The sequence below is a fragment of the Camellia sinensis genome, chromosome 2 (assembly GCF_055761805.1).
Source record: "Camellia sinensis isolate YWXY chromosome 2, ASM5576180v1, whole genome shotgun sequence".
Classification (NCBI taxonomy): Eukaryota; Viridiplantae; Streptophyta; class Magnoliopsida; order Ericales; family Theaceae; genus Camellia; species Camellia sinensis.
In genome coordinates, this window is record NC_138962.1 from 222,705,430 (window position 1) to 222,718,136 (window position 12,707).

The 12,707-nt window shown below is 32.6% G+C and overlaps 1 protein-coding gene across 1 annotated transcript; it reads left to right on the plus strand.

Moving 5' to 3' along the window:
• The first annotated feature begins 2,195 nt into the window (after positions 1-2,195).
• Positions 2,196-6,822, plus strand: LOC114260760 (ubiquitin-conjugating enzyme E2 28). Its single transcript, XM_028200945.2, has 5 exons — positions 2,196-2,352; positions 2,451-2,568; positions 4,679-4,806; positions 5,845-5,949; positions 6,423-6,822. Exons 2-5 carry the CDS (start codon positions 2,499-2,501, stop codon positions 6,564-6,566), a joined length of 447 nt encoding a protein of 148 aa, XP_028056746.1. The 5' UTR covers positions 2,196-2,352; positions 2,451-2,498; the 3' UTR covers positions 6,567-6,822.
• Positions 6,823-12,707: the final 5,885 nt, after the last annotated feature.

The window sequence follows — 12,707 nt, forward strand, 5'->3', positions numbered from 1 at the left end:
GGAGGGTGGTCCCCGGCCCCACCCTGTCCCGTTGCCATTCCTACTCTAAAACAGCTCTAATGAGTTAGATCCCACTATAATATGATATATGTGCTAACTTTTTCGTTTTACTTTTATTTTTAGTTTTTTCCACTGCCACTTCAATAAAACTCAATTCTACTTTTCTGTCTATTATTGCTTACTCATTTTAGAATTCTACTTTTCTGTCTATTATTGCTTACTAAAAAACAAGAACTTATATAGTGGGGCCGAATAAAAAGGGACCCTCCCACCAATCATATGTGGATAGTGTGTCGACATCTCAATAAAGCACCCCACCTTTAAATATCCCATAAAACTATTTAGTTATGCTCGTAAATACATATTTTAAGATTAAAAATTTTATAAACAATAATAAAAAAATTACATATTGTAACAAATAAAACTCAAATTAGAAAAAAAAAACCAAATAAGATGCGTACAGAAATCTAAAAAATTGTCTACGTTTTATTTATTTTGACAAAAAATATTTTCTTACCTAAAGTATTTTAACGGACTAAAATATTATAAGGGAGTGATAGAACAACCGATAATGATGAAACAGAAAAAGTATAGAATTTACATAACGGTAGTGATAAGAGTTTTTATTTTTTAAAAAATTATTTTTCGATCGAATAAACATATTTTACACTTGACAACAAAATATTTTTTGTTTATATGAGGAAAAAATTTGAAAATATTTTTTAAAAAATAAATAATAAAAAAAATTGTATGAACCAAGTAGTTTATAGTGTAATTCATCCCATATTTTATTTTATTTTTTTAAAAATTCTTTAATTTACTTGAATACTTTCTATAAAACTGATATTATAATAAGTGCCTAAGACACAAGTAAAATATAAAAAATATGAATAACACATGACACTTTTTTATTAAATTCAATATACTTCTGTTAAATTAATATATTTTTTAATAATTTTATATATTTTGAAAGAAAAATTATTGGATACTCTATTCCATTTACAAATTAACACTTAATACCTTATGTCTTAAAATTCTAACACAAAAATACTGATATCTAAATCAATAACTATTAATTTAAGAGTAATGTTAGAGACTCAAAAATTCTATCAAAATTTTTATCAAAGGTTTCAAATGAATGTAAAACCCACACAATATGAGTCTCATATAATCCCACACCTATATAAGACATTTAGGTCATGTTTGATTCACAAGACTAATAGTGAAGTATTAATAATCTTATTAAATTAGTGTGGTATTCATTATCTAATTGGATTAATATCCATTGGATTAGTAATCCCACCCCTATCCCATTACTAATAATCTTACAAATTTGTTGGATTAATTATCCATTGGATTAATAATCATAAACCAAAATGTTAAAACAAACATAGTATAATTGGGCCCACGGATTAATAATCCCAATTCAATACTCTAATCCACCCAATCAAACATGTCATTAATATCTAACTTTTTTTTTTTAGGGGGTTAATTTAAGGGTATGGCTTCTGTCCAGTCCGGGGTCGGACTGGACCGTACTGTTGGGCCCGTGGGGGCCCACCACGGGTCCCGTTTTGATAATCCGAACCGTTCAATGGGTAGAGCTCGTCGAGTACTATATGCCTGTAAAAAAATCACGTTGATCGGATATCGATAGCTATATGATCAAAACAGTTTTTTGTCAACCGTTAATATGTTCACCGTCTAATTTTTTTAATACAAAACTGATTTGATGATATAGCTATCGATATCCGATCAACGTGATTTTTTACAGACATGTAGTACTCGACGAGTTCTACACATTGAACGGTTCAGATTATCAAAACGGGATCCATGATGGACCCCCACAAACTCAACAGTACGATCCAATCCAATCTCAAACTGGACAAAAACCATACCCTTAATTTAAAGCCTCACCCAAACTTGCTCCAAAAACGTTAAATAATTTCAACACTTTATACACATTTCTCAATCCTAAACTATATGCATAAACAACCCTTGGTATCAATTGGCTAGTATATATATATATATATATATATTGTAGTGTTTTGAAAAGTTAATAAAAAATTAATTTTTTGACTTCTTAAATTTTTTTGATGATTTTTTTGACAAAAAAAAATTAGATTACTTTAGATTAAAAAAAAAAAAATCAAAAAACCGACTTTTTACCAATCTTCCTAAAGTCCCCCATATATATGTATGTACTCGGTTGGCCCCGTCAACGTATATCTATGGCTGGCCCAAAAATGTTTCCGCGTTAGCGAACCCCGCAGAGAGAGAGAGAGGAAGGAGACTCTCGTGAGAAAAGCAAAGCTGTCGTTATTTGAATTTGTCCAAATTCCCCAAATTCAGGTCAGATCTATGTCTGAACGCACTCTTCCGCGCGCGCTCGTATATATATATATATGAACATCTCATACTCGTTCATTGTTACGTTGTTGTTGTTGTAGATTTTGTGTTAATAGAATCAGATCAGAAGCGATCGTTCTAGGTTTACAATGGCTTCCAAGCGGATCTTGAAGGAGCTCAAGGATCTCCAGAAGGATCCTCCCACCTCTTGCAGCGCTGGTAATTTCTTTGATTTGATTCCTTGTTCGTGTGTGTGCCCTTTCACCCTCGATCTCAGATTGTGCTTATAAATTGTACATGTGCTTCAATATAAACCTATCTATCTATACACATTTGTATCTGTATATTGTTTGTCTTTTGGGATTTTGGTTTTTTGTTCAATAATTTAATTATTTCGTGATTCAAGTGTGAGGTGAAATTCAAATTAGTACATAATGAGTTTGTATTATTATCATCATACAGTAATTGTTATTTTTATTCTAATTCTGGTTAACAAATTATTTGGTGGAACGATATACAAACCGACGACACCCTTGAAAACCCCCTTACAAGGGGATAGGCTCGTCACCTGGTCCTGCTCGACTTTTACCTACCCTACCCTGAATGAGGATTGGATTGGGCTTGGATTGGGGTTTTAAACTTGGTCCGCCCATTGGCTTGTCCGAGCAACCCGTTGTCCCGGCCCATGAGCCGACAAAAATATGAAAAACAAAACATGAAAAAGCTTGAAAATATAGGGCTTAACGTCGGTTCGTTGGGCTAAGCTTGCCAGCCCCACCTGTTGGTCCATGAGAGGTGGTCTATTGGCTTGCCAGGTTGCCCGTCTAGGCCAAGCCTGTTGGGTATTGCTCGACCCTAAGCTTGCCCTGGCAAAAAAAGCCCACTAGGCTTAGCTCGCGAGTTTGGGCACCATTTTTGTGGCCCGTCCTGATGCCAATCCTCAAGGGTACCCAAGAGCCTTTATATTGACAAGGCCATGCCTTTTGATACCAAATGATACAAATCACTTGGGTAGAACTCACAATTGAAAACCCACTGCCCAAGAGGCTTATATTTACAGGGCGGAACCTTTTTGTTCCGATGTGGTATTTTAATATGGAACTATGCATATATATATAATATTTGTGTTGCCCTTTTTGTATATATAATATATAATGTTTGTGTGTACCTATGATGTATAACATTTATGACTTTAAAAAAGTCTTACTTCCTATACCATATGAACAAATAAGAAGCAGCATTTTGGGTGAAAAGAAACTGGATGAGAAGAGTCATTTGTAATTGGTAAATAAAATTGGAAAGATGTCTTTGTAGCTGAGTGATAAGGTTCTAGCGGAATTGTGTTAAACAATTCAAATGGCCTAGGTATTTGTTTGGTGAGAGAGTCAAGGTAGTCTCTCGTGAAGTTGTTATAGAGTGGCAATAGAGAGAGAATCTGCCAAGTAAATTGCCTCTCTGTAGCAAAAATTTGCAACAGGCTGATAAATGCTGAGAAAAGAGCCCCATGCAGGCAGGGAGCAAATTTTGGTGTTGTCCACTGCAAATGGTCCTGTTGGAAAAGCATTAACCAAAGTCGACAATCAGTTTCATTAATAATCAAGGGGGATTTTTAAGCTCTTGTCAAGGAGCATTCCTTTCACCACATTGCACACTGTGAAGCTGAAATTTTCGTTATAATTTTCAGGTTTAGCTGCTCTAAAATAGCCACAAATGGCCTGCTATTTGATCTGCCATTGTCAAAATTTGACAAGAGAAAAAAAAAATTTCTCTCTACACGAGCTTTCTCGCTCTCTCATGATGGGGCTTACAAATTTCATTTTTATTGGATATTTTGTGAGGAAAATAGAAGAAATGACAATTGCACCATTAGAGTAGGATTGCCAAATTATAACATTTTGGTACTGTGGCATGCCAAAATATGGTACTCTAGCATGCTAAAATGGCAAACACCTATGAATTCTGTCACACACTGTGTTAGTGTCTTTGTTTTTTCGTTGATGCATGTGATCATCCTTCTTTCCCCTTCCATATCTCCTCTTGTGCATCTTTTGGAAATGAATGCATTTAGCATGCTTGCATGGGCCTGTCACAATTGTTTGATGCATTTGCTTGTACACCAGTGTAGCAACCAGAAAAAAGAGGATACATTTTAGTGACGCACACAGCCATAACTTACAAGTATGCGTGCGTGTGCAGAGTTATGCTTTCCTCATAGTTATCATGTTGCAACTTCATACGTCATGGCATTTTCATGTATCTTTATTGCACATTATTTTGTTTTATCAATTTGTTGATTAAGATCTTATATTTGGATTCTGTATATTGATAGGCCCTGTTGCCGAGGACATGTTTCATTGGCAAGCAACAATAATGGGTCCAGCTGATAGTCCTTATGCAGGCGGAGTTTTTCTTGTTACTATTCATTTCCCTCCTGATTACCCATTTAAACCCCCTAAGGTATGGTAAAAATTCCAATTTCAAGTTCTTTTATATTGTAGTCATTGGTGTGCTTTATAGCAGTCCCATGTTGTGTCATACTTTCTGAAAGTCTCCTCGATCAAATTCATTATTTCTTGGCCTTTTGGGAATATTAAGCTAAGTAATTATTTTTATTTTTAAATGGATCTTTTCATTACAGTGTGTAGGCCTATGAACTGATGATAGATCTGTACTTGGTTAAGAAATTCTAATTAGCATCATAGTTGTCAAATCGAGATTCGTATCGTGAATCGAAATGACCTTGTATCGAATTGCGAATCGAATCGAATCGTGAATCGTAAAGATTCGATCACTTTTTTAAAATATATACTTTGGGATGGCTCCTTTGAATATCCAACAATGTGAAATTTTATCCTTTTTGAGTTCAAGAACTATTTAAATAACCATTATCAAGGGAATCAACATTTAATCTATTTTATTATTTCAACACTCACACTTAGGCCAAGTTTGGCGGCAAGTTCATGAAAAGTCAAAAAGTTACTCAAAAAGTTAAAAAGTTATCACTATTCACCAAAAGTCAAAAATTACGGCTGCACAACTCTCAATTTTAATTTTTCCCTACAAACTAATTTATACAATTTTTTAATGCACATTTTTTCATAAAATGTCAAAAAGTTAACTCAAACATCCATATTTTTTTCCTCAATTTTTTAGTCCAAAAAGACAAAAAGTGCACTTATTTAGGACACCCTAAACAACCCCTTAAGTCTCACCAGTTCTTTTGGCGTGGGAGCAGTTTTGCTCTAATATCGTTACATTGATGCCACTCTGCCATGGGAGAGAGTAATATAATATCTAATTGCCGGTAACACGAGGATGTGAAACAGCTATACAAGAGAAAAAATTAAACAAAATAAAATACTATACAAAAGAAGTAACACAACGAGGCTTGGGATTCGCATATCATGCATGTTGCCCCTCTAGTTTATATAAACATTTTCTTAACTTTAATTTCTTTTCACCTTGTTCTGCTTCTTTCTACGAATCATTTTGCAGGTTGCTTTCAGGACAAAGGTTTTTCACCCGAATATAAACAGCAATGGTAGCATTTGCCTTGATATCTTGAAGGAGCAGTGGAGCCCCGCTCTGACCATTTCTAAGGTGCTAGTTTTATAATCTTTCGGCTTTATTACAATCTGCTATATAATGGTTTTCAGTTCTTGAGGAATCCAAAAATATGCCATGGTCAAGAATATGGTGAAGTTTGGTTTGCCACAAGGAATTGTTTGTAGAGACTGGGTATGAATGTTGTGCTTGCCTATCATCTATATGGGGAAAAAAAATAATCATCCCTTGTATATCAGTTTCATTGAGTATCGGAATCGCTCAGTAAGCAACGGAACATCTAATCAGATTTGTTGTCCATCTAGTTGGCTTCCCTGACATAGCCTTTTTTTTTTTTTTTTTTTTTTTTTTTTTTCTTTTTTCTTGTGGCCCCTACTCATCTGATTATCCACCCCTACCAATCATCCTTGCAAACTCTGTTGATTGCTTTTCTTCCTTAGACTGTATTCCATCGATGCTGCTTTTTAAGCTGGTGGGAAATATATTTATGTGTCTGTTTATGTTTTCAGGTTTTGCTGTCGATTTGTTCATTGTTGACAGATCCGAACCCTGATGATCCCTTGGTGCCAGAGATTGCTCACATGTATAAGACAGACCGGGCAAAGTATGAGGCAACTGCAAGGAGCTGGACTCAGAAGTATGCCATGGGCTAGTGTGCTTTCATTTCTAGGGCTTTTTTTCTAGGAGTTTGGTATGTCATAATGTAGAAATGAAGTTTGCCTTTTGTCCTTTCTACCCCTGTAATGGACAAAAACGTAGAATAGAACTGAGTTGCATCCTCAAGAAAAAAGAGAGCAAACAGAGTCCTTCAAGATTGTTTGTAAGGAAAATTTGATCTGTGAAACTATTCAAAAAAAAAAAAAAATGTTTATTTTATCTTGTTGAATATACAACTGTTTAATTTGGGGATGTTTATTTTAACTCAATAGATTTTGGCTATATTAGTATTTGAAAATTATTTGAATTTGAGACATTAATAAAGTTCAATTATAAAATAAATTTGGGCCTTTGAATTGGATCTTTGAACAAAAAATTTAATTTAAGCCTTGGAAAGAGGCAAATGTATACTCTCTCTCTCTCTTTGTCTTTTATTATTTTTTTACATAAAATTTAAAATTAATATTTAATAATGGGTGGGCTTGGTTTGGTTGGGCTTCAACTCTTAATCCCAAGCCTAGTTGAAAACGAATCAGACTCAAAATTCAACTCAATCCTATGGACTAATTTTTTTTTCCAAACCCGTGAAATATCAGGCAGGGTTGGCCACTAGGCCCATGGCCACCCCAAGTTGAAAGGACTGACTAGATAAGGCCCTGTTTGGTAACTTAAGTAATTTCATTTTTTTTTTTTCATATATTTTTGAAAACTGAAATTGAAAGAAAAAATTTGTTTTAAATGTTTGCATTGCCAAAAAAAGACATTTTTCAATTTTTTGTTAAAATTATAGAAAACAAAATATATGTTTTTTTAATTTATTATTCATTCTCTCATTCCTCTTGGTAACCCAAAAAAGCTACTGTCTCAAATTTAAGAGCACAGAATTTTCTAGGTGAGGTGATTGTATGGTGGAGATTGAATTGATATAATGTGAGTTTAAGTATGAAATGAATCTATGCTACAGATTGATATTTCAAGATAAATTTGAGACAAAATTTTCTAAAATTGTAGTATTACCGTTGGCAACCCTCTTTCGGCCACTCCCTCAAGCAGCTTCCCTCGTGTGACCTTTTCTGGTAACTCACCAAAAATATATATTTATTAATTTTGAATAGATGTATGTACTAAAAACATTATTTGTTTTTCATTCAAAAATAAAATATTCTTATTAATTTCTTTAAATAGAAAATTAACAACGTAATCAAATGCTACCTAGAATATTTAAAATAAATTAAATGAATTAGATCATTAAAATATAATCTGTGGTGGAGACAAGACCCGTCTTTGCACAAAACCGGAATGCACTTTAGTTAGAGAAGTTGAATCTTTTTTCTTTTATTTTATTTTTCTATAAAGAGTTGCTAAAAAGTGAAGATTGTTGAGTCACTCTAGTCAACTCCTAAATTCAAGTGCACTACATATATAACTGTGCCTTGGGGCTAGAAGCTTGTGCAGCTTGATCCCAGGCCAGCAAAGAGTTCTGTGAATCCATTAAAATATTTGATTACAGAATTAGATACAATTTTTTTTTATATAAAATGAGATTCATTGAATAAAAGTAGAATCCAACAAAATGCAACATTCTAATATAAGATGGGAACCATCAAATATGTGGAGTTTAAATTAACTTTAATTCTGTAATTAAATTTTGTAGAAAAACTGGGGTACATATGGTATGATTGTTTCGGTTTTTCCCACAAAAACTAAAACAATTGAAGCTGTGGGGATTAATGTAGGTGATCATTATAATAATGATGTCATGGGACATTGTGACCACCCCTACTGTCTTTCATGTCTACCAACTTTGTATTTGGACTATTGCATGGAGCACCAATTCTTCTTCCTTATTACTTACTAATCTAATCACGTTTTGTTTGAGCAATTTATATACTTTTGTTGTATTGCCACTACTAAAAAAAAAAAAAAAGAGGGTTTTCGAGTTGACAGCGTGCCATTGCAAATAGTATATTTACCGACACAAAAAGTTCTTGTGACAGAGCTACAACGGCAACTTGAGGAATGAAAATGGTCGGGTCGCAAATGTTTTTGAGTCGGCAAGTTGCCGACGCAAAAAGTGGTTAAATATTTTAAAAAATCTAACCCATGATTACTTTCTTGAAGCTCTCAAGATTTGAACCCACTTCATCTGCGTACTTTGAACCCACATACCACACTTAGCCCACTGCACTACAATACCTTCTTCTAATTTTAAATGAGATATACATTATTTATAGTATATACACTCAATATTAATATAAAAGTATATGTATAAACAAATATATTTATTAAATATAATAAACTAAATATATATATAGAGATATCCTAAGTATAAAAATATTTTTGTTGTCACGACATCAGTTGCCGACACAAAAAGGTCTAGCTTTTTGCGTCGGCACGGGTTTGCCGACGCAGTAAATTCAACTGACTCAAGTAATGTTATAAAATATTATTTTTTTGTGTCGGCCAACGGTGCTGACGCTAAAGTTTGGTATTTACGTCGGTAACTCTGTGCTGTCACAAAAAGACCAACTTTTGCAACGGAAAAATCTGTCGACTCAAAAAAACCAATTCAAAAGGCCCTTTAATTAGTAGTGTGCTCTTAGTTTCCTAAATGATAGCATATCACTTGCAATCCTAAATTAAACAAAAACCCTCGAATTTCAAATTAAAATTTTGGGTGCGAGATAGTTAGATTTAAGTTTTTGATACTAATGATCTGTTTTTGTTTATATTTAGTTGTATTTTTTGAAACGAATGTATTAATGATTAAATAGTGATGGTGATACCGGTGGCAAATTTGAGATGGTGGTGGAGATAGTGGTGGGTGATGGTAGAGTAGAGGTAGCGGTGATGATGGTGGCATAGTATGGTGGCATTTGTAATCGTTTAGTTCGAAAAATACTTTTTACCATAATGTTTTCCACTCAAAAAAATTTATTTTCTATTTACTTTCGTTTTCTATTTTATGATTTCGACCAAAAAATACTTTTGCCCCAAACGAACAGAGCTAAATCATTGTAAATTTTGTAAAAACTTTATCAATTTCATTTGGTAATTATTTCTTATTATTTTCACAAAAAATATTCCACATATTTCATTCCATGAAATTGTTGGCATTAATAGTGACAATAATAGAGTGATAGTATTGTGAGTGGTGGCAATAGCGGAAGTGATTGTGGTAATAATAATGACAATTGTTCTCGAGTTACATAAGAATTTGACTTGTTTTATTAAATGGGCTCATTTTTCATTTCCATTAATCATCAAAAATGTATCTCATTCTTATTTTATATATAAATGTCAAAAAAATACAAAAATATCCCAACCCCCCCCCCCCAAAAAAAAAAAATCCATTTTAAAATTTTGTTAGGCTGTTTGGTCTATATGTTAAGTGAAAACAATTCTTCTAGCATGACAATGCAAGTATTCTTCTAAGTATGAGTAACCATTAAGTATGAACAAACATGCAAATACAAGCTTATTAATACTCAAGTTTTGTAACGATCAAAGCAATTAATGTGGTACTAAAGTTTCTTTATTTGGGATTTTGACCAAATGAACCGTCCTCTCTCACTAGACTCCAAACTGTTTTTATTTATTTATTTATTATACATATATATATATATATATAATATTGCTAATCTCATTCATGAACTGGGTTATTTGTTTTCCAAGATTGACCTCGTTTTGATAAATTATACCGAACCAATATGTACTACTACTACTAAATCCAACATTAATTTCAAAAAAAAAAAAAAATACATGCATTTTGATGGACCGTGTTTTTTTTTTATAACTTATCCGCTAATTATGAAAGAATGTAAAGATACATGCATTTTTACATTTTGATGGACCGTGTTTTTTTTTATAACTTATCTGCTAATTATGAAAAAATATATAAAAAAAAATAGAAAAGTGATATGATTCAAATAAATTAATAATAAATTGATTTTTTTTTTGCCTTTTCCAGCACAACAGTTACTGTTGCCCCCTTGTGAGAGGTCTTTCCAAGTGTTTTTCAATTATCTGAACTGTTCATATTGTAGGGTTCGTTCATAATATTATCTAAATAAAAAATCTAATTAATTAGGTTCTAATTATTTTTTAAAATTTATGAAAGTTATATTAATCGTTAACTTTTATAGAAACAAATGTGTTTTGGTTATAGGGACTACAGATATCCAATCAACTTGATTTTTTGTATGGATGATTTACTTGACGAACCCTATAATATGAACGGTTCAGATTATCGAAAAACACTTGAGACAATCTCCCACAAAGGGCACAACAGTAACTGATGTGCTTTAAGGCACAACAGTGTCCCCTTCTCTTCCAAAAGAGGTGTGTCGTATCCTTATTTAGTGGTTTCAAAGTACAAACTCAGTATGTTATTATAATGCTCTCAAAAACTAATAAGAACCCTTAATCGTGACATACATGAGTCAACTTGACCTACCTTAGTCGGCTATATTATTTGGTCAGAAGCACCACACATGTTCATATAGTGGTGGCGCTCCATTCGAACATCACCACACATGTATATATTGGTGGTGGTGCTCCATTCAGTAATTATTATTACAAATTATGTTGTGATAAATACAATTAGAAGAAGCATTAGCAAGCCAAGTATTGTTATTTTAATTTTTTTATTTTGGTATGGCAAAAACTGTAACGTAAAGATGATGTATTCAAATTTTTTACTTCTTCTGAGATGAGGTGCAAAAATGCTCACCAATTGAACTTGCGGATTTGATTGTCACATGTAGAGTTATTTGGAACACTTAATAGCATAAACATTGAGGTGAGATGTGTGAATTAGGGACAGATACATGAACCAAATAATCAAAAATTTGTTTTATTTTGAGTTAATAATTTTTTTTATTTTATTGATAAAAAATAAAATAAAATAAAAACATTACATTGATGTTGCTAGCAAATGCCCATATCAGTTACATGACTATAATTCATTGCCAAATAATTCATACTGCAGACATCATACAAACATGTCGAACGAAGGACCTAACTAACATCTCATGATAATAACACCTTTAAATTTTCACTAATATACATTTTTTTTCCCCTAATGTTGTGTTTGGTTTGGTTGGGAGATTTGGGAAGGGATTTGGAAAGAGAAAAGGAAAAGGTGTGTGAAACTCTGTGAAATATAGGCATATTTTATTCACATTTCACCTACTTTTTCTATTTCACTTTCTAAATCCCTTTTCAAATCTCCCAACCAAACACAGCATTAAAAAAATTGGTTTCCCTTTTTATAGTTCTATCATTTTATAACAAAACATCTATCACTAAGCTTATACACATCTTTTTTTGATGAAACAAATAAAAATTCTATTTGTATACTATTTTCTATTTTTCACAGATGCTAAAGCTCCAACTTATGCCAGTTAAAAAGGACATAAAATTGATACATGTCTCTATAATGACTCAAAATCAAATTTGTTTATAGAAACCAAAAGTGAATCATCAAAATAATTTTTTTTTTTTTAAAAAAAATTATGCATGATTACTAAACATTTTTTTAATTTTTAATTTTTTTTTTAACAAGAAGGAACCTTCAAGTACTCTTTTTACCCACTTATATGCAACAATAAATTCCAAATACCTACAATTACTTGTAAATTATAAATATATAGTTTGCCCCAAAATTCAGCCCCTGACTGCTTGACTTCCTGTGTGGGTAAATCTAACAAAGTTGAAAACAGATAATAATAAATTAGAAGTTAAAAACACATATCTTCATACTTTTTAATAATCAGTTTTTTTAAAAAAAATTATTTCTACCTCATAAATTCTAAACAAAAGTTGTGCTAAACACTCTGAAATAATTATATATATATATAAAAAAAAAAAATACAAACAACTCCATAAACCACACCAAAAAACCTAATTGGGTCTCAAGTTCGACTACTGGGGGGGAGCGAAATGCTAAATAATTCCAGTGATTTTCTGCGAAAATCTCGCTCTGTATTCTGATCGAATCTTGGGCTCGTCTGTGCTTGTGGTTGAGTTCCGCTAGTGCCTCGGTGGTGGGTCCCTTCCTATGAGTTGGGTTAAATCAGGTTGGTAACCGATTATCCCAAAACCTAGGCCTATAGATACCGTGATGAAACCTCATA